Here is a 23,191-nt window from a genome sequence, read left to right as displayed (position 1 = left end):
CTCTGTAAGTACTATTTGGTTTTTAAAACAATAGCTCCCATGCCTCTAGTTATCTTTTCATGCTTTGTTTGGAGATATAGTTAAGTTACTTACAAACAGTTGGATCCTTTAGTCTTGCTCTTACAAATTATTGGATGAATCCAGAGTGGTGATCAGCCTAAGGCAAATTATGAGTTTTTCTATCTTAGCTAATGTGAATAGATACTGTCCCTCGTGCTGTGGGAGCACCAGGCAGTGTTTCCTCTACTCTTTTCAGATTTTTTTTCCCTTGATGACTTCCTTCCATGTATGCACTGGTTGTTACTCTGCTGAATAGCCAAAGGGGACCCTGTGCAGATGCCCAGGGTTCTTTCTGTGTCCTGCTTTCTCCTCTCCTGGATGCTGACCTGTCGTCTCTATCTGCCTTGACTTCACCAGACTCTCAGTTTTGCCACCACGACTCGAGGAGTCTGGTGAAATCTACCTAAATAATTTATGTCTCCTGTGTCGTAGCCTGAAAACTCTCTCAAGGCAGTGAGCTTGGGCATACGTGTTAGGCTAACGTGTTTTGTTTTCAGGGATCATTGTCCTTTGTTGTCTGAAGTTCTGTGTCTTGAAAATCATGTTAAAATTGTATTTTGTCTGTTTTGTTTTTGCTTGCTTCAGGTAGGAAGATCAATCAGTACGTGTTACCCCATCTTGGCCAGAAGCAGATTACAGTGGAACTTCGGCACATGCTCTAGACTGTCGAGAGTGCTTGTCTTCCTCCTTTGCTTAATTGTCTCCTGCTCATCCTTCATTCCTCAGTATATTTATCTCTTCCTCAGGGACATCTATCTTCCTTGGGCCCAATCTAGATCAAGTTATGATCACAGAACTCTGTCTTCTAATAGGAACTATCTGAATTTAGAATTACCATTTGAGTTGTCTTTCTCCTTCACTAGACTTTAAGCTAATCGAGAGCCAGGGGTCTTCTCTATTGCATCTGTAGAGCTGAGTATAACATCTTCCATTGAAGGTATATATTTACTCAATGTGTGAATGAGTGAATTGAAGATGCACAGGCCTGTATATGCAAAAAGTACTCATCTATTTTATTTCTGTTTCTTCTCCGATGCAGATTCTGCTGGCTTCTTGAAAATCCAAGATATACGTGTTTCCTATGAGAAATTAAGGAAACTTAACAAAAATCACTGTAAACTTCTTATGGGAAAAATGACAAAAATGGACAAAATGGTTAGTGCACTACAAAACGAGCTACAGGAAGCCAAAGACATGATATCACGGTTAGAACATCAAAAAGTGGAATGGGAACGTGAATTCTGCAGTTTGAGGTACAGCATCTTGGCTTTAAGGAAATATTTCAACTGTTTCCTTTTATACTACAGATGTGTAGGGGCAGTTTTGTAATTGCTGACTTACCTTATGGGATTTTCCTGGAAAGAATACTTGTTTAGTGTTGTGAGGTGTGCGATTCTTGGCAATAACACAGCAAGTTCTTAACAGTGAATACTTCTAATACTTTAATGTATATTCCAAATCACAATTTTAATGGCCATATGAAAGTCCACCATAGTCCAAGAAACATCATTATTTAAGAGATTGAATTCTGCTTGTTTTTCATCTCTCTGTATTTTAATTAATGCTGTCAGGAATGTCTTTTATATAAATCTGTTTCTACATGTCTGGTTAGTTGCTTGGAGTCAATTCTTCAATATAATGTAATCTGGTTAAAGTATAAAAAATTTTAAAAAGGTCTTTGATCCATATTTTTAAATTGTTCTCATGAAAGTTTATATTACTTTCTGTACCTACCAACAGAATATAAAATGGTCATTTTTCTCAAGACAGTAAAATCCGCCAAAATTGATTCCGTTTGCTTCTTAACATGCAGGGGTTAAAAGGTAAAGTGGGGGTGCCTGGGTGGCTCAGCTGGTTAAGCATCTGGCTTCGGCTCAGGTGATGATCTCGTGAGTTTGAGCCTTGCTTTGGGTGGGCTCGAGCCCTGCTTTGGGTGAGCACGAGCCCCGCTTTGGATGAGCTCCTCTTCTCTCACTCTGTCTCTCCCTCTCTGTCTGCCCCTCGTGGGATTCTGTCTCTCTTTCCCTCTCTCCACCCTCACTCACTTGCGTCATCTCTCTCTCAATAAAAAATTTAAACAAAGTAAAATGGGGGCGCCTGGGTGGCTCAGTCAGTCAAGCGTCCGACTTTGGCTCAGGTCATGATCTCAGGGTTCGTGAGTTCGAGCCCCACATCGAGCTGTGTGTTGTCAGTGCAGAGCCCACTTCGGATTTTCTGCCTCACTCTCTCTCTCTCTCTCTCTCTCTCTCTCTCTCTGCCCCCCCCTTTGTTTGCATGGGCTCTCCCTTTCTCTCTCAAAAATGAATAAACATTAAAAAAAGTAATACGGAAAGTGGTTACTGAGAAGTTTTTTCAGCATCTCTGTCATAGGTAGATAAAATTAATTCAAAAGTGTATGCTGAAAGGTCATATTACTCTTTATTGTTTACTTAATTAATACGTATCCTGTGTTGTTCTAGAAGGGATGTTTAAGTGATTCATAAAGTAGGTAATCATCAACAAGGTAAGTTGCAAGTGTTGTGGAAGAAGAAACAAAAAGCATAGGCAACAGATATTAGACTCGTCAGCGTAGTCTTGGATGACAGTAATCTGCACGTGTATGTTGTGTAAACAACATCCACAGATGCTCTCTTTCTCTGCACATCATTTTGGAGGTACCTGTAAGGTTTCGTCAAGTGGAAATTTTATTTCCAGTGAATTGATAAACTTGCTTATAAACAGCAACTTCTCTTTTTAATGAGAAACTGAATTATCTGTCCTATGGAGGAATAATTATACCTGTGGGAAAGGGGGTAATTTTCAACTCTAACTTTCCTGGATAATTTCAAACTTCCTTTCCTACAACACCTACCAGAGTTATTACTGACTAAAACTAACGAAGTTTCATAATGCTTTCTCCTGGCTTCTTTTCAACTGTATGTATGGTTTGGAAGACATTGAAGTGACAAATTAAAAACATGAGCCCTACAAGGAAAACAATTGGAGACCATAGAAATTTTTCTTTTGGATAATAAGCCAACTTATGTGGAACCAGATCATAAAATGAACTTTTTATGTCTAACAAAACAAATTTTAAAAGAAGCACATGTAATTGCAGATGTACCTTAAAACAAGAAGAAGAAGAAGAAGAAAGAAGAAATGCTGATATGTTATATGAAAATATTAGGGAAAAGTTAAGAAGAAAAGAAGACGAATATAAGAAAGAAGTTGAAACAAAACAACAAGTTGAACTCGCTCTTAGAATGCTTAACACGGAATTGAAGGCCACAAAAAATCAGGTAAATCAGTCTTTGATAAAAACTGTATTTCCATCTATATTACATAGTGTAATAGTATACATATATATTTTATAGTATCCCTTTGACTCAATATATATTCTTTAGGTTTAAAATAAATTAAAACATGGGATTATGTTCTTTTGAACATTTTTTTTAAAGTTCTCCTCTTCAGCTTTTGACCTTCTTTTTTTTAACGGTATGAGACCAGAATCATAATGAAATGTGTCTCCAGGTTGTAGAAGAGCGCAGTGACACTCAGTGGCAACTTTCTCCAGAACAGAAGGCCAGAGTCTTACAAGATGGAAGTCTAAACAATCTCTTTTGCAAGCAAAAGGAGCTAGAAATGGCTCATAAGAAAACTAATTCTAAGGTATCTTCTTTAGTTATTTTGAAGTTCATGTGTGTATGTATTTGTATGCATTCTATTTTTTAGTTATTGTTACTTTTTTCTCCGTGTGTATGTGTGTGTGTGTGTGTATATACATATGTGTGTGTGTATCTATATGTATATATATATATATATATATATATATGTACATATGAAACTGAACTCTGATCATCATGGAAACTATAGAGGATTTTAAAAGCACATATATTTAGTGGAGGGTCATGGGGGACGGTGGCATTTTTGCTTCACTGGATAAAATAATATTCTTGATTAAATGCATTGTCTGCAACAACTAGTGACATTCATAATGTCCTCGTCCAAAGAGAGGCTTTTATTACTTTCTGTAGGAATTGATGAGCTTTCCCTAATCTCAAAACTATTGCTACTAGCAACATGTGTTTTAGTTTTGAACAGTTACTTCACTGCCTTGATATATTAATAGTTTAGGTGAACACTTCCGCTAATGGACAGGAGGACAAGTGTAGCCAGTTCACTGATCATATTTTCGGTATCAAGTCTCCTACTTTTGAGAAAAGTAACACTTTTGCTTCAAGTAGCATCCTATTTCATTACAAGGAACTTTTGATAACAATGGTATGCTGTGGTATATACTTAATGATAATTTATTGATAGGTATTTTATTCCTAATAAAATAGCTGAGTGTATTTCCCCTCCTTTATATTTATTACTGTTTTCAACATGAAGAGGAAATGCAAGTTATTGCAGCAGTAAATCATCTCATGGTTTTCTAAGAGATGTATGAATTTCACCTTATTTCCTATGAGTATTTTGAAATACAAGACTTCTTTCGTACTTGTGTATTTACACTAGAGAAGTGGCAGTGGTTGGTGCAAGAGCACTAGTTGTGGACTGAGAAGACCTGGGGAGAGTCCTGCAGCTCACCGTTTTAATCTCTCCATTCTAGAATTGTGATAACCAAATGAGTTCATTGATGTATGTAGAAGTGTTTCTATTATAGTACAGTGCCTAGATTTTTCAGTTATCAATAGATATAATTCTTATAACTGACTATAGAAATGGTAGCAAAGTAGATATCTATGAAATATTCTCAGGAAAGAAGAATTTTAGGAAATTTAATCTGTCCGAGTATATGCAGAGCTAAGGATTTTACTGTGGGGTCGCTGTGTTCGATATCTACTGTAAACTCAATTTTTAAGTATAGTCAGATTTATTAATCTTTTATTTTAGGCCTTCTGGTTTGTTGTAAATCAGCGAAAGGCTTTTCCAATTCTGAGATTCTGAACACTTTTCTCACAAGTTCTTTTTGACTTTCATGCCTTCATTATCTTCAGTTAAAGTTCTGAACTTTTGGGAACTTATGCTTGTCTAAAATTTGAGATTTGGAGCCAACTTTATTTTTTTTCCAGTTGGATATTCACTTTCTGTAACCTACCTTCCTTCCTTCCTTCCTTCCTTCCTTCCTTCCTTCTTTTCTTTGTCTTTCTTTCTTTCTTTCTTTCTTTCTTTCTTTCTTTCTTTCTTTTCATGTTTCTTTATTCATTAGAGAGAGAGAGAGAGAGAAAGAGAATGCAAGAAGGGGAGGGGCAGGGAGAGGGAGAGCGAGAATCCTGAGCAGGCTCCTGACTGTCAGCACAGAGCCTGATGCGAGGCTTGAACCCACAGAATGTGAGATCATTCCCTGAGCCAAAATCAAGAGTCAGACACTCAACCAACTGAACCACACTGGCACCCCCTGCAACCTTTTCATTGTTTAAACACAGATTATACTTTCATTTCAAAGAAAACCATGATACTGCCATTTTATTCAGTGCTATCTGAAAATGTGCTTGGTTTTACTTAGCTTTCTGATAATCATGAGAAAACACAAGAAAAACCACATGTTGCAGGACGAAATTGTCGTGCTGAGACTGGAAAGAGACACCATAAAAATCAGAACTAGGCAGGGAGATAACACCTTTTGTGTCTTTAACTGAATTCAGTGAACAGGAATGTGTATGTGTTACAAAACGACGGTGAATTGATGTATGTGTTGATATTTCTCAAAGTACGTATGTGAGAGTTGTCTATTATTAACATAATTTAATAATAAGATGATTTAGAAAATCAGTAACAGAAATGTCTTATTAGGTAGTTGCGAGACAACTGCAACAAGAACTGGCTGATACTCTGAAGAAAAAGTCTATGTCAGAGGCTTCCCCAGAGGTTACGTCATATCTTCGTCTGGAAGATGAAACACGGGATCTCAAGAAGAAATTAGGTCAAATCAGAAGTCAGGTATGTAGCAAATGTAACCTGTCAACAGCTAACTTATAGCTGGTTAAATAATATAAAGTGTTTTAGGATACCAATTTCCATGGACCGCTTTCTTTGGTATTTTCATTATAATTAATTTATTATGATTTTAGTATCTTTACAATGCATTTATTTCGTAAACTTCTGCCTCTCCTTCTCCTATTTGTGTTATACATTGTTTTCTTATAATATTTACTCTTAGGAAAGTTGAGGCTTTTGTATCCTTCCTCACAGAAATTGAGAGACTTTTTTTGTTCTTTCTTTAATTTAAATTTTTTTTTACATTTTATTTATTTATTTTGAGAGAAAAAGAGTGAGAGAGAGTGTGTGCATGCGTGTTAACAGGGGAGGGGTAGAGAGAGGAGAGAGAGAGAATCCCAAGCAGGCTCCATGCTGTCAGTGTAGAGCCAGTGTGAGGCTCAGTCTCATGAACCATGAGATCATGACCTGAGCTGAAAGCAAGAATTGGACGCTTAACTGACGTAGCCACCCAGGTGCCCCAAGAGACTTTTGTCCCCTACTAAACAGTGTTTTTTAATGATATCTCTATTACCATGATGAGGCAAGCTGGGTCAAATCAGAAGATAATGTTTAATGGGATGTTTCAGATAATTGTCTTAGTTCTCATCTTCACTTTTGAGAAGAATGCATATTGATTTCAGGATGACTTGTACAGAAAGATCGCTTAACAAACCACTTGAATTTCGGCATTTCCTCCATTTTCTTTGCCTTTTAGACATATTGTCAAAGCACGGAAATATTCAGATCATGTATAGTATGGGCGCCCAAAAGCGAGAGTTAAGAACATTCTCTGTGTCCTGCCATTGGGTTTTTTTAAAGCTATTTTGAGGTACAAAACACATACCATAAAAGTCACCCATTTGCCACGCACAGTTCACTGTCTCTGTGTACACTCGTGCAACCATCACTGCCATCAAGTAGAATGTTTTCGTCACCCTGAAAGGAAACCCTTACCCGTTGCCCCCAGCCTCAGGCAACCACCAGTCTACTACTTGGTCTCTCAATGGAGTTGCCTCTTGTGAATATTTCATATAAGTGGAGTCACACAACGTGTGGTACTTTGGGACTAGCTACCTTTACTTAATGTTTTCTGGGTTCATCTGTGTTGGTTACAGCTTATATCAGTGCTTCATTTCTTTTTATTGTCAACAGTACTCCATTGTGGGTTAAGACCCTTGTTCATTCATCAGTTGATGGACCTTTGGGTTGTGTCCACTTCTTGCCTATTAATACTGCTGCTTATGAACATTTATGTAGTTCTTGTGTGGACACCCGTTTGTAATGTCTCTGCCATCAGATTTTATCCTCTGAGTTAATTGGGTTGATTTCACCATCTCTCAGCCGTTACGCATGCTGTCCTTACTGTCTTTTTAGTTTCTGTTCCTCTTGAGTAAACCTATGTTATTCAGACTTGGCTCACAGTCTCCTTTCCAATGAACTTTCTCTGACTGTTCTAACTCCCATTAGCTTTAACTCTCTTGACACTTGTCATCTAGCCTGTGCAGAACAATTCACTCCTTTGTTTGACATTGTTTTAATTTTTTTCATGACAGGTAATTTCATCTTCCTAAGTATACATTTAAGGGATAGTAATCTTTGATATGTGTGGTACTTATCCTTGTATAAATTGAAAATACTTTAACTTAACAGTTTTTCTGATAAAATTAAGTACTTTATACCGTATCAATAAATTCTTCTTGGAAACATTGGTATAGCAAAGCTTTTATTCTAAATGTATGCTAAGAAATGAAATACTAAATTGAGGGGTGCCTGGCTGGGTCCAATCCGATCAGAGTCTGCCTTTGGCTCAGGTCATGATCTCCATGTTCTTGAGATGGAGCCCTGCATCGGGCTTTCTGCTGTCAGCAGAGCCTAATTGGATCTGTTGTGTCCCTCACGTTTTGCGCCACTCAGACTCGTGCTCTGTATCAAAAAATAAACGTTAAAAAATGTGTGTATATCTCTATACACACACACACACACGCTTATATAAGTAAAACTATTAATGAAAGCACTTAATCAAATAGAGGAGAAATGTTCAATCAAATGTTTAGGTTTTTTTTCCCTCTCACTATGAAAAAGCATGCTAAATTTGTCTTTCTTTCTTACACAGCCAGAACTGTGATTTACAGATTTGTATTACTTTACCAAGGCAAATATCTGGGGACAGCTTTTCTGATATGCTTTTACCACAAACCCTTAATCTCTTCATCAGAGTACATGCTAAAGCAGCCTAACGTAAAGAGTATGGACATGAAATGATTGAGGAACTTTAGTTTCGCAAGACTCATTTATTTCCATGTCAGTGGCTTTCCCTTGCCTCTGATGGTCCTGTAAAGGATCTACTACTCAGTCAAGGAGGTGCTATTTGTACCGTAGTCTGTGAGCATTGTGCACTCAGTGGTATAGAGAGGAAGTAAGTTAAAAGGATTATAAGTGGAAAAAAGTACTGTAGGCTAGTGGCATTGGCAAAGTTTTTTGAAGTACTGAGGAAATATTCTGGGCCTCATGCTCCCCATATGCTACCACTTGCGGTGGAATGAAGAATAACTTCAGTATAATTTGTATGGGGGAAAACTTGTATTGGCAGGCCACCTGCCTAAACTATCACATTGCATTTGAACACAAACTACAGCAACAGTAATCATGCTACATGCAGACACTTAGAGCTATGTGCCACGTACCCTTCTAAGTTGTTCATCTATTATTTCCTAATGTAATCTTCCCAACATCCCAGTGGGGTAGATACTATTATCATTTATTTTGAGATCACTTTTTTAAAGTCCTTTATTTTGAGAGAGAGAGACAGAGAGACAGAGAGATTTTGGGGAAGGGCATGTAGGGAGAGAGAGAAAAAGGGAGAGAGAGAGAGAGGGAGAGAGAGAGAGAATCCCAAGCAGGCTCCTCACTGTCCATGCAGAGCTCGATGTGGGGCTCAATTACATGATCCTGTGATCATGTCCTGAGCTGAAATCAAGAGCCAGACACTGAACCGACTGAGCCACTCAGATGTCCCAGTAGGTGCTATTATTACCTTCATTTTACAGATGCAGAGATTGAGACATGGAAGTTTTAGGTAGTGTGCTCAAGGTCATACAGCTCATAATGAGCAGAACTGGGAAATCAGACCCAGGCATTCTGGCCCCTACTAGGATATTGCTTCTCAAATTCTTCCATGAAATATCTTGTCGCTGAAAACAGTGTGTTCAGTTTCATAATCACGAGAATAGGAACGTAATTCACCTATGTGAATATGTAAAATCATAGTTGATGTGGTGCTTGGAATATGAAAATAGAAATGTTTACCATAAGGTAAATTCCTATATATCCTCCATTTGACCAATAGATACATTTGTACATTTATGTGATCATATATAATTTAAAAACATTAACGATGTTATGTTTTTGTAGGAGAGTAAGGTTGGTAAACTATTCTGTAAGAGTATTGAAACATTTCATCTTTGTAGGCCATAGTCTCTGTTGTAGAAGCTGAACTCTTTTGTTATGATCTCAAAGTAGCCATCAATCAGCATGTAGAGGAGAGGGTGGCTGGTTCCAAAAATATTTACAGCGACGCTTGGGCGGGTTAGTTGGCTGAGGTCCTGACTCTTAATTTCCACTCAGGTCATGATCCCAAATCCCACATCATGAGACCGGTCATGAGACCGAGCCCCACATCAGGCTTCGCCCTGAGCTAGCAGTCTGCTTACAATTTTCTCTGTCTCTCCCTCTGTCTCTCTTCCACACTTCTGCATGCTCTCTCTCTCTCTCTCTCTCTCCCTCTCCCTGTCTCTCTCAAGTCAAAAAAAATTTAGTTAAAGAAACAGATGATGGTTTTCTACTAGATTTTCAGTGGTTAAAGTAATTTTTTCTCTATTTTAGTTGCCAGAAGAACAGGAACGACATGGAGAGGCCATAAGATATGCTGAGGAGATGAAAGATCATGTGCAAAAGTATAATTTAAACCTCACAGAAAATAACTTGTTTATTTATAAAGCAGATAAACAGTGTAGTATGGGAAATGTATTAGTTATGCCAGTATATCATTGTTAAGCTGGATACAAATTCCAGCTTTGAGCTACTTTTAAATGCAGAATTGTGGCATATTATCTCTGAATTTTGCACCTTATCCACAAAACACGATGAGAAAAATGGCACAATTCCCAAATCTTCCTCTTGACAAAATTTTAAGGATTTCTGTAATACCCTCATTTGTTCAGAAAGTATGTGATGTTGTTTTAAATTTATGGGTGAGAATAATTATCTTAAGATCTGCATTTTAGGCTACAGGTTAAAAATGCCACACAAGAAGCAACCATCAAACATCAAGCGGCCCAGATTCAAGATCCTGAGAACAACGTGATAAAGACAAGTTTGGTAAGTCGACCTCTTAATGTCTGTCCTCCTGAAAAGGAATCCGTATTTCACTAGTACTAGTACATAAGAATGTTTTGGATCCCATGGAAAATCTCACTGCTGCAAAGGTTTGGTTGATATTGTTCCTACTTGCTACTAGTGATGTAATTCTTCTATATAGATGAAGTTGATTGAATTCATAAAGTAATGATGTTTATACTGAGATTTTCATAAAAAAACGTGAGAATCTAAAAAAAGCAACATTTTATATATACCACATTGAGCATTTTAGTCCACCTTTGGCTACTGTTAATAATGCTGTTGTGAATGTTGGCATACAGATGTGTGAGAGTCCCTGCTACTATTTTTCAGCGTGTTTCCAACATCCCCAATCTTTGAGTGATCATTTGATCTTGAATTCTGACATTCTCTTGTAATCTCATCCCTTCAGTGAGAGTTTGAGAACGGTTTATTTTAATGATGATTTGTTGTAATTTGTAATTACAAGTTTGCAATTTATTCTCTTCATTAACAATGACCAGCAGATCATTATGCAAACGTCCTTCTCAAAGGAATGGACTTTTCTCCTTGTTGGATTTTGTAATGGAAAAGAAATGCCAGTGAAAAAGGAGAAATGGTTTCTCTGTCAGAGACTTACCTAGTAACATAGTGCTCCTACCATTGAAAGTTCAGACTCATTTTTTTTTTTTTTCCATTCACGTGAGTTAACCAGACTTTCGGGGATTTCACAATTCAATCTCAGAAAAGACTAATGTGCCATTCAGGATTCTCATTTATTCATATGTAGTGAAACCCCAACTGTTTTCCAAGCAGAACAGTGAATGTCATCCCACTCTCACCCTCCTTTGGAGGATTCTCATTGTAAATCCTAAGCTGGAGCAATGAGGTAGATACATTGACCAACTCGTTTCTGTCAGTCAAAAAGTTATATAATATACATGCAAGTTTCATTAGACAGCTATACCCGTCAGGGGAACTAGAATATTCTGTTGACTGGTCCTTTTTGTGGCTGAAGAGACATTGAAAATTACTTCCTTTTTTAGACGTCTTATTAATGAGTCACATAGTAACAGGGAACTTTTCATGCGAGTAACATGATACTCGGTTGATGATACTTCTATGAATGAGAGTGCTAGGCATTGTCCTGCTACTGTGTCCTAAAGAAATCATTAAGGTCTCAAAAACTAAAATTTGCAAGGATATCCAAAACTGATGAAGCTTATTAAAGAATAACGAGGGATTTTGTGTAGATCCCTAGAGAATGGAATTAGGGTTATGGCATGAAGTTCTCCGCCATTTTAAGGTGTTCCCTGTGAAACAAACACTTAGATAGCTTTCAGCCAACTGAGTCCATAGCTCTGACTTCTCTAGAAGACCCTTATCTCCTGAATCCCCAAACCAGGGGCTACCTGGGTGAAGATATTTGATGCACACAATTTTGAGGTGAAGAATCTGGATTGGGAAGAAGAGGTAGCTCTAGCCAACTTAACCTTCCTAACAATATAGCCAAGTATGGGTCTGAAAGGAACTTCAGAAGACTTCCGTAAATTGAAATCTCTATGGACTAAGAAATTACTCAAAAGGAAACAAAGGCAAACCAGTGATCATACAGCCCTTGTGATAAATGTCGTGTTATAAAGAAAAGCGAGAAAAAGTATGCTGGTCAGCATCCTAAGGGTAAGGGTGCTCCCTAAGACTCAATAAGAAAGACACACTCAAAGTAACACTGAAAAGAGTCCAAATAAAATGTACACGATTAGCTGTCTACAAAGGCACTCCATGTCAAGTAATGATTTTTGAGTGCGCGGTTGAGGATGTTGTCTATGAGCATCTAGATGGAAGAGCGAAAAGGACACATGGCCTAGGTAAAGGGGCCAAAGCTGGAAATGTGAAAATCGAGAATCTGGTTTTGAAGCCTGAAGAGCAATTCAAAACACAGATAGCAAGGGGCAAGGACTTAATGTCAGGGGTTGCCGTCCTTCAGAAATAAGGTGTGGTTAAAAGAGCAGAGGGAGGGCATGGTCATTTTTCTCAGCTGCTGCTGAAAAGTGAAGCAGGATAGAGACCTTAATGAAATTAAAAAAAAAAAAAGAGGTTCTTGATGACCCTCAAAATGTCTTAGTGGAATGATAGGAGTGAAAGTTAGATTTTAGTGTATAAGAAGGAAATAAGTGAAGAAACCTTGAATCTGTGGATGAGACGATACATTAAAGAATGTTCGAGTCCACTGCAAGGGGAGAAGCAGCGTGATAGATGGACAAAGCGTCAAAAGTTAAGCAAATGGTTAATAGAAAAGGAGAAATTGAAATATTTCTTCCTTATGCAGCCGGTGCTGTGATTTACAGATGTGTAGCACTTTACCAACTGCAAAGCTCTGGGGCCAGCTTTTCTGATATGTTGTTACCACAAAGCCTTAATCTCCTCATCAGAGTACCGGCTAAAGCAGCCTAATGTAAACAGTGTGGGCATGAAATGATTGAGGAAATTTGGTTTAGCAAGACTCCATTATTTCCATGTCAGTGGCTTTCCCATGCCTCTGATGGTCATGTAAAGCATCTATTACTCAATGGAAGAGGTGCTATTTGTACCGTAGTCCGTGAGTATTATCCACTGAGTAGTATAGACAGGGAGTTAGTTAAAACTATTATAAGTGGGGAAAAAAAAAGTACTGTTTGCTAGTGGCATTGGCGAAAGTTGTGTGAAGTACTGAGGAGAGATTCTGGGCCTCATGCTCCCCATTTGCTGCCACTTGCGGTGGTATGAAGAATGACTTCAGTATAATTTGTATAGGGGACCACTTGTATTGGCATGCCACCTGCCTTAACTATCTCATTGTATTGGAACGCAAAATACAGCAACAGTAATCATGCTAAATGCATACACTTAGAGCTGACTATGTGCCACGTACCCTTGTAAGTTGTTCACGTATTATTTCCTAATTTTATATTCCCAAGATCCCAGTGAGGTAGATCCTATTATTATTTATTTTTCAGATCACTGTTATAAGATTCTTTATTTTGAGAGAGAGAGAGACAGAGACAGAGAGAGAGACAGAGAGAGATTGTGGGAAGAGCAGGTAGGGAGAGAGAGAGAGAGAGAGGGAGAGAGAGAGAGAGAGAGAGAGAGAGAGAGAGAATGCCAAGCAGGCTCCTCACTATCCACGCAGAGCTCGATGTGGGGCTCAATCACGTGACCCTGAGATCATGTCCTGAGCAGAAATCAAGAGCCAGACGCTGACCCGACTGAGCCACTCAGGTACCCCAGTAGGTGCTGTTATGACTTTCATTTTACAGATTTAGAGACTGAGACACGGAAGTTTTAGGTACTGTGCTTAAGGTCATACAGCTCATAACCAGCAGAATTGGGAATTCAGACCCAGGCTTTCTGGCTCCTACTAGGATACTGCTTGTCAAACTCTTCCGAGAAATATCTCGTTGTCACTGAAAACAGCATGTTCAGTTTCATAATCACGAGAACAGCAATGTCATTCACCTATGTGAATATTGAAAATCATAGTTGATATGGTGCTTGGAATATGAAAACAGAAATGTTTACCATAAGGTAATTCCCTATATTTCCTCCATTTGACCAGTAGACACATTTGTATTTTTATCTCATCATATATAATTTAAAACCATTAACAACGTTATGTTTTTGTAGGAGAGTAAGATTGGTAAACTATTCTGTACCAGTATTGAAATGTTTTCGGCTTTGTAGGCCATAGTCTCTGTTGTAGAAGCTGAACTCTTTTGTTATGACCTAAAAGTAGCCATCATTCAGCATGTAGAGGAGAGTGTGGCTGGGTCCAATAAGATTTTAGTTACAGGGGTGCTTAGGCGGCTTAGTTGGTTGAGCGTCCTGACTCTTAATTTCCACTCAGGTCATGATCCCAAACCCCACATCATGAGACCGGTCATGAGACCGAGCCCCACATCAGGCTTCACCCTGAGCTTGCAGCCTACTTACCTTTTTCTCTGTCTTTCCCTCTGACTCCCTTCCCACTTGTGTGAGCTCTCTCCCTCTCTGTCTCTCTTTCAAGTATAAAATAACAAAACAAAAACAAAAACATTTAGTTACAGAAACAGGTGATGGTGTTCAACTAGATTGACAGTATTTAAAAGTATTATTTTTTCTTTATTTTAGTTACAAGAAGCACAGGAACGACATGCAGAGGCCGTAAGATACGCTGAGAAGATTAAAGATCATATGCTAAAGTATAATTTAAACCTCACAGAAAATAACTTGTTTATTTATAAAGCAGATAAGGAGTGTACTATGAGAAATGTATTAGTTATGCGAGTATATCATTGTTAAGCTGGATACAAGTTCCAGCTTTGAGCTATTTTGAAATGCAAAATTTTGGCATTTTATCTCTCAATTTTGCACCATTACCACAAAACACAACGAGAAAATTGGCACAATTGCCAAATCATACTCTTGATACAATTTTAAGAATTTCTGTAATACCCTCACTTGTTCAGAAATTATACGATACAGTTTTAAAATTATGTGTCAGAATAATGATCTTAAGATCTGCATTTTAGGCTAAAGGTTAAAAATGCCAGGCAAGAAGCAACCATCAAACATCAAGTGGCCCAAATTCAAGATCTTCAGAGCAACTTGCTAAAGGCAAGTTTGGTAAGTCGATCTCTTAATGATTGTCCTGAAAAGGAATCCTTATGTCACTAGTAGTAGTACATAAGAACGTTTTGGCTCATATGGAAAATTTCACCGATCAAAATATTTGGTTGATATTGTTTCTGCTTGCTACTAGTGATGTAATTCTTCTATATAGATGAAGTTGATTGAATTCATAAAGTAATGATGTTTGTAGTGAGATTTAAATAAAAATATTGTGAGAATCTAAGAAGAGCAACATTTTGTATATACCACAGTGAGCATTTGGTTTAGTCCTCCTTTTGGCTCTTGTATATAAAGGTGCTGTGAACATTGGCATACAGATGTGTGAGTCCCTGCTAATATTTTTCAGCGTGTTTCAAACGTCCTCAGTCTTTGAGTGATCATCTCATCTGGCATTCTGACTTTCTGCTGTAAACCCAACCCTTTAGTGAGAGTTTCAGAAAGAGTTCTTTTAATGATGATATGTTGTAATTTATAATTACAAATTTGCAACTTATTCTCTTCATCAACAATGACTAGCAGGTCATTATGCAAACGTCCTTTCCAAAGAATAGCCTTTTTTCTTTGTTGGATTTTGTAAAGGAAAAGAAATGCCAGTGAAAAGGGAGAAATGGCTGCTCTGTCAGGGCCTTACCTAGTAACATAGTGCTCCTACCATTGAAAGTTCAGAAACTCATTTTTTTTCCATTCACTTGAGTTAATCAGCCTTTCAGAGATTTCAGAATTCAATTTCAGAAAAGACTAATGTGCCATTCAAGATTCTAATTTATGTAGTGAAACCACAACTGTTTTCCAAGTGGAACAGTGAATGTCATCCCACTCTCACCCTCCTTTGTAGGATTCTCATTGTAAATCCTAAGTGGGAGCAATGAGGTAGATACACTGACCAACTCGTTTGTGTCAGTCACAAAAGCTATATAATATACATGCAAGTTTCATTAGGCAGCTATACCCGTCAGGGGAACTAGAACATTGTGTTGACTGGTCCTTTTTATGACTGAAGGGACATTGAAAACTACTTTCTTTTCTATACGTCTTATTAATGAGTCACATTGTAATAGGGAACTTTTCATGCGAGTAATATGACACTCTGTTGATCAGTCTTCTATGAATGAGAGTGCTAGGCATTGTCCTGCTACTGTGTCCTAAAGAAATCATTAAGGTCTCAAAAACTAAAATTTGCAAGGATATCCAAAACTGATGAAGCTTATTAAAGAATAATGAGGGATTTTGTGTAGATCCCTAGAGAATGGAATTAGGGTTATGGCATGAAGTTCTCCGCCATTTTAAGGTGTTCCCTGTGAAACAAACACTTAGATAGCTTTCAGCCAACTGAGTCCATAGCTCTGACTTCTCTAGAAGACCCTTATCTCCTGAATCCCCAAACCAGGGGCTACCTGGGTGAAGATATTTGATGCACACAATTTTGAGGTGAAGAATCTGGATTGGGAAGAAGAGGTAGCTCTAGCCAACTTAACCTTCCTAACAATATAGCCAAGTATGGGTCTGAAAGGAACTTCAGAAGACTTCCGTAAATTGAAATCTCTATGGACTAAGAAATTACTCAAAAGGAAACAAAGGCAAACCAGTGATCATACAGCCCTTGTGATAAATGTCGTGCTATAAAAAAAGCGAGACAAAGTGTGCTCGTCAGCATCCTAAGGGTAAAAGTGCCCCTCAGACTCAATAAGAAAGCCACACTCTAACGCCGAAAAGAGCCCAAATAAAATGGACACGATTAGCTGTCTACAAAGGCACTCCATGTCAAGTAATGATTTTTGAGTGCGCGGTTGAGGAGGATGTCTATGAGCACCAGATGGAAGAGCGAAAAGGACACATGGCCTAGGTAAAGGGCCAAAGCTGGAAATGTGAATTTGAGAATCTGTTTTTGAAGCCTGAAGAGCAATTCAAAACACAGATAGCAAGGGGCAAGGACTTAATGTCAGGGGTTGCCGTCCTTCAGAAATAAGGTGGGGTTAGAAGTGCAGACGGAGGGTATGATCATTTTTCTCAGCTGCTGGTGAGAAGTGAAGCAGGATAAAGACTTTAATAATTTTTTTTTAAAAAAAGGTCCTTTATGACCCTCAAATTTTCTTAGTGGAAGTTAGATTTTAGTGTAAAAGAAGGAATAAGTGAAGAAAACTTGAATCTGTGGATGAGATGATTCATTAAAGAATGTTCGAGTCCACTGCAAGGGGAGAAGCAGTGTTATAGATGGAGAATGTTTCAAACTTAAGCAAATGGTTAATAGAAAAGGAGAAATTGAAATCTTTCTTCCTTATGCAGCCGGTGCTGTGATTTACAGATGTGTAGCACTTTACCAACGGCAAAGCTCTGGGGCCAGCTTTTCTGATATGCTGTTACCACAAAGCCTTAATCTCTTCACCAGAGTACCTGCTAAAGCAGCCTAACGTAAACAGTACGGGCATGAAATGATTGAGGAAATTTGGTTTAGCAAGACTCCATTATTTCCATATCAGTGGCTTTCCCTTGCCTCTGATGGTCATGTAAAGCATCTACTACTCAGTCTAGGCGGTGCTATTTGTACTTTACTCTGTGAGCATTGTCCACTGAGGGTATAGAGAGGATGTTAGTTGAAAGTATTATAAGAGGGAAAAAAAGTACTGTTTGCTAGTGGCATTGGCGAAAGTTGTGTGAAGTACTGAGGAGAGATTCTGGGCCTCATCCTCCCATTTGCTGCCACTTGTGGTGATATGAAGAATAACTTCAGTATAGTTTGCATACGGGGCTACTTGTATTGGCATGCCACCTGCCTAAACTATCTCATTGTATTGGAACACAAAATACAGCAACAGTAATCATGCTAAATGCATACACTTAGAGCTGACTATGTGCCACGTACCCTTGTAAGTTGTTCATGTATTATTTCCTAAATTTATATTACCAAGATCCCACTTAGGTAGATACTATTATTATTTATTTTGAGATCATTTTTTTAAGGTTCCTTATTTTGAGAGAGAGAGAGAGAGAGAGTGAGAGAGAGACAGATTGTGGGGAAGGGAAGGTAGGGAGAGTGAGAAAGAGGGAGAGAGAGAGAGAGAGAGAGAGAGACAGAATTCCAAGCAGGCTCCTTGGTGTCCACGTAGAGCCCGATGTGGGGCTTAATCACGTGACGCTGAGATCATGTCCTGAGCAGAAATCAAAAGCAACACACTGAACCGACTGAGCCACTCAGGTGCCCCAGTAGGTGCTGTCATTACCTTCATTTTACAGATGCAAAGACTGAGACATGGAAGTATTAGGGAGTGTGCTCAAGGTCATAGAGCTCATAACGAGCAGAATTGGGAATTCAGACCCAGGCTTTCTGGCTCCTACTAGGATACTGCTTGTCAAACTCTTCCATGAAATATCTCGTTGTCACTGAAAATAGCATGTTCAGTTTCATAATCACGAGAATAGCAATGTCATTCACCTATGTGAATATTTAAAATCATAGTTGATGTAGTGCTTGTAATGTGAGAACAGAAATGTTTACCATAAGGTAATTTCCTATATTTCCCCCATTTGACCAGTAGATACATTTGTATGTTTATCTGATCATATATAATTTATAAACATTAACAACGTTATGTTTTTGTAAGAGAGTAAGTTTGGTAAACTATTCTGGAAGAGTATTGAAACATTTTCGGCTTTGTAGGCCACAGTCTCTGTTGTAGCAGCTCCACTCTGCTGTTATGACCGAAAAGTAGCCATCAATCAGCATGTAGGGGAGAGTGTGGCTGGGTCCAATAAGATTTCAGTTACAGGGGCACTTGGGTGGCTTTGTTGGTTGAGCATCCTGACTCTTAATTTTCACTCAGGTCATGATCCCAAACTCCACATCATGAGACCGGTCATGAGACCGAGACCCACATCAGGCTTCACCCTGAGCTTGGAGCCTGCTTACAAGTTTCTCTGTCTCTCCCTATGACTCCCTTCCCCATTCGGGCGTTCTCTCTCTCTCTCTCTCTCTCTCTCTCTCTCTGTGCCCCACTAAGTAAAAAAAAATAATAATAATAATAATATTTGGTTACAAAAACAGGTGATGGTGTTTTACTAGATTGTCAGTAGTTAAAATTTTTTTTCTTTATTCTAGTTGCAAGAAGCAAAGGATCGAGAGGCAAAGGACATAAGATATGCGGAGAAGACGTAAGATCATATGCAAAAGTATAATTTAAACCTCACAGAAAATACCTTATTTATACAGCAGATAAGCAGTGTAGTACGAGAAATATACTTGTTATGCCAGTATATTATTGTTAAGCTGGATACAAATTCCAGCTTTGAGCTATTTTGAAATGCAAAATTGGGATATTATATCTCTATTTTGCACCTTATCCACAAAACACGAGAAAAATGGCACAATTCCCAAATCTTCCTCTTGATACAATGTAAAGAATTTCTGTAAGACCCTCATTTGTTCAGATATTATATGGTATTGTTTTACGCTTATGTGTGAGAATAATTATCTTAAGATCTGCATTTTAGGCTAGAAGTGCAAAATGCCAGACAGGAAGAAACCATCAAACAGCAAGCGGCCCAAATTCACAATCTTCCGAGCAACTTGTTAAAGACAAGTTTGGTAAGTCGGTCTCTTAATGTCTGTCCTACTGAAAAGGAATCCGTATTTCACTAGGAGTAGTACATAAGAATGTTTTGGATCACATGGAAAGCTCACTTATCCAAATATTTGGTTGATATCGTTGCTATTTGCTACTAGCGATGGAATTTTTCTATAGAGATGAAATTGATTGAACTCCTAATGATGTTTATAGTGAGATTTTCATAAAAACATTGTGAGAGTCTAAAAAAGCAACATTTTATATATACCACAGTGAGCGTTTGGTTTAGTCCACCTTTTGGCTACTGTTAATAATGCTGCTGTGAACGTTGGCATACGGATGTGTGAGAGTCCCTGCTAATATTTTTCAGCGTGTTTCAAACTTCCGCATGCTTTGAGTGATCATGTCATCTTGAAATCTGACTTTCTCTTGTAGTCTTAACCCTTCAGTGAGAGTTTGAGAACGGGTTATTTTAACGATGATTTGTTGTAATTTGTAATTACAAGTGTGCAATTTATTCTCTTCATCAAGAATGACTAGCAGGTCGTTATGCAAACGTCCTTCTCAAGGGAATGGACTTTTCTCTTTGTTGGATTTTGTAAAGGAAAAGAAACGCCAGTGAAAAAGGAGAAATGGCTGCTCTGTCAGGGTCTTACCTAGTAACATAGTGCTCCTACCATTGCAAGGTCAGAAACCCATTTTCTTTTTCCACTCACTTGAGTTAATCAGCCTTTCAGAGATTTCACAATTCAATCTCAGAAAAGACTAATGTGCCATTCAGGATTCTCATTTATTGATGTGTAGTGAAACCCCAACTGTTTTCCAAGCAGAACCCTTAATGTCCTCGCACTCTCACCCTCCTTTGTAGGATTCTCAGTGTAAATCCTAAGTGGGAGCAATGAGGTAGATACACTGACCAACTCGTTTCTATCAGTCACAAAACTATATAATATACATGCAAGTTTCATTAGGCAGCTATACCCGTCAGGGGAATTAGAACATTCTGTTGACTGGTCCTTTTTGTGGCTGAAGAGACATTGAAAATTATTTTCTTTTCTAGATGTCTTATAAATGAGTCAAATAGTAACAGGGAACTTTTCATGTGAGTAACATGACTCTCTGTTGTTCAGTCTTCTATGAATGCGAGTCCTAGGCATTGTCCTGCTACTGTGTCCTGAAGAAATCATTAGGGTCTCAAAAACTAAAATTTGTAAGGATATCCGAAACTGATGAAGCTTATTAAAGAATAAGGAGGGATTTTCTGTAGATCCCCATAGAAAGGAATTAAGGTTATGGCATGAAATTATCTGCCACTTTAAGGTGTTCCCTGTGAAACAAACACTTAGATAGCTTTCAGCCAACTCAGTCCATAGCTCTGACTTCTCTAGAAGACCCTTATCATCTCCTGAATCCCCAAACCATTGGCTACCTGGGTGAAGACATTTGATGCACACAATTTTGAGGTGAAGAATCTGGATTGGGAAGAAGAGGTAGCTCTAGCCAACTTAACCTTCCTAACAATAAAGTCAAGTATGCATCTGAAAGGAACTTCAGAAGACTTCCATATGTTGAAATCTCTATGGACGAAGAAATTACTCAAAAGGAAACAAAGGCAAACCAGTGATCATCCAGCCCTTGTGATAAATGTCGTGTTATAAAGAAAAGCGAGACAAAGTATGCTGGTCAGCATCCTAAGGGTAAGGGTGCCCCCTAAGACTCAAAAAGAAAGACACACTCAAAGTAACACCGAAAAGAGTCCAAATAAAATGTACACGATTAGCTGTTTACAAAGGTACTCCATGTCAAGTAATGATTTTTGAGTGTGCGGTTGAGGTGTTGTCTATGAGCACCTAGATGGAAGAGCAAAAAGTACACATGGCCTAGGTAAAGGGGCCAACGCTAGAAATGTGAATTAGAGAATCTGGTTTTGAAGCCTTAAGAGCAATTCAAAACACAGATAGCAAGGGGCAAGGACTTAATGTCAGGGGTTGCCGTCCTTTAGAATTACGGTGACCACTCAGGTCATGATCCTAAACCCCACATCATGAGAGCAGTCATGAGACCGAGCCCCACATCAGGCTTCACCCTGAGCTTGGAGCCTGCCTACGATTTTTTCTGTCTCTACCTCTGCCTCTATTCCCCACTTGTGTGTGTTTTCTCTCTCTCTCTCTCTCTCTCTCTCTTTCTCTCTCTCAAATAAAAAAAAAAACATTTAGTTACAGAAACAGGTGATGGTGTTCTACTAGATTGTCAGTAGTTAAAATTATATTTTTTTCTTTATTTTAGTTGCAAGAAGCAAAGGATCAACATGCAGAGGCCATAAGATATGCCGAGAAGACGTAAGATCATATGGAAAAGTATAATTTAATCCTCAAAGAAAATAGATTGCTTTTTATTAAGCAGATAAGCAATGTAGTATGAGAAATGTATTAGTTATGCCAGTATATCCTTGTTAAACTGGATACAAATTCCAGCTTTGAGTTATTTGGAAATGCAGAATTGTGGCACATTATATCTCAATTTTGCACCTTATCCACAAAAGACAACGAGAAAAAATGGCTCAATTGCCAAATCTTCCTCTTGATACAATGTAAAGAATTTCTGTAAGACCCTCATTTGTTCAGAAATTATATGGTATTTTTGGAAACTTATGTGTGATAATAATTACCTTAAGATCTGCGTTTTAGGCTAGAAGTGCAAAATGCCAGCCCAGAAGAAACCATCAAACAGCAAGCGGCCCAAATTCACAATCTTCCGAGCAACTTGTTAAGGACAAGTAGAGTAAGTCAGTCTCTTGATGTCTGTCCTACTGAAAAGGAATCCTTATTTCACTAGGAGTAGTACATAAGAATGTTTTGGATCACATGGAAAGGCTCACTTATCCAAATATTTGGTTGATATTGTTGCTATCTGGTACTAGCGATGGAATTTTTCTATAGAGATGAAATTGATTGAACTCATAATGATGTTTATAGTGAGATTTTCATAAAAACATTGTGAGAGTCTAAAAAAGCAACATTTTATATATACTACAGTGATCGTTTGGTTTAGTCCACCTTTTGGCTACTGTTAATAATGCTGCTGTGAACGTTGGCATACGGATGTGTGAGAGTCCCTGCTAATATTTTTCAGCGTGTTTCAAACTTCTGCACGCTTTGAGTGATCATGTCATCTTGAAATCTGACTTTCTCTTGTAGTCTCAACCCTTCAGTGAGAGTTTGAGAAGGTCCTTATCTCCTAAATCCCCAACCAGAGGCTTCCTGGGTTGAGAAATTTTTTGGTAGGGCGGGGGGTGTTACTCTTTTTGTTGTATCTTTAGTTTTATTTTTGTTTAATTTGCATCCCAATTAGTTAGCATTTAGTGAAGCAATGATTTCAGGAGTAGATTCATTAATGCCCCTTGCCCATTTAGCACATCCCCCCTCCCACAACCCCTCCAGAAACCCTCAGTTTTTTCTCCATATTTATGAGTCTCCTGTGTTTGTCCTCCTCCCTGTTTTTATATTATTTTTGTTTCCCTTTCCTTTTGTTCATCTGTTTTGTCTCTTAAAGTCCTCATACGAGAGCAGTCATATGATTTTTGTCTTTCT

The 23,191-nt window shown here is 38.3% G+C and overlaps 1 protein-coding gene and 1 long non-coding RNA gene across 9 annotated transcripts in view; one reads left to right on the top strand and one right to left on the bottom strand.

Annotated features, from left to right (window-relative positions):
• LOC124507616 (uncharacterized) overlaps positions 1 to 23,191 on the bottom strand; it is a 156,930-nt gene that overhangs the window by 100,061 nt on the left and 33,678 nt on the right. For 7 of the 8 annotated variants that reach the window (XR_006961052.1, XR_006961047.1, XR_006961048.1 and 4 more), the window contains one exon: positions 7,889 to 7,944. The exons of the other annotated variant lie outside the window; for it this stretch is intronic. This is a non-coding gene — a long non-coding RNA (uncharacterized LOC124507616). Of the gene's footprint in view, positions 1 to 7,888; positions 7,945 to 23,191 lie in introns of those variants that run through there. 8 annotated transcript variants of the gene reach the window in all.
• The window catches only part of LOC124507605 (ankyrin repeat domain-containing protein 26-like), a 705,441-nt gene that overhangs the window by 660,102 nt on the left and 22,148 nt on the right, over positions 1 to 23,191 (top strand). Inside the window, 8 exon segments of the mRNA XM_047073901.1 lie at positions 1,100 to 1,313; positions 3,158 to 3,338; positions 3,571 to 3,708; positions 5,836 to 5,982; positions 14,542 to 14,612; positions 19,528 to 19,621; positions 21,888 to 21,940; positions 22,289 to 22,382. Of these exon segments, the coding sequence (XP_046929857.1) occupies positions 1,100 to 1,313; positions 3,158 to 3,338; positions 3,571 to 3,708; positions 5,836 to 5,982; positions 14,542 to 14,612; positions 19,528 to 19,621; positions 21,888 to 21,940; positions 22,289 to 22,382 (992 nt within the window).

The sequence above is a fragment of the Lynx rufus genome, unplaced genomic scaffold, assembly GCF_022079265.1.
Source record: "Lynx rufus isolate CCGP_SWC_20201006 ecotype Redwood Valley unplaced genomic scaffold, mLynRuf1.p SCAF_12, whole genome shotgun sequence".
NCBI lineage: Eukaryota > Metazoa > Chordata > Mammalia > Carnivora > Felidae > Lynx > Lynx rufus.
Note: the sequence above shows the minus strand (reverse complement) of the source record. Positions and strands in the feature narration are given on the sequence as shown.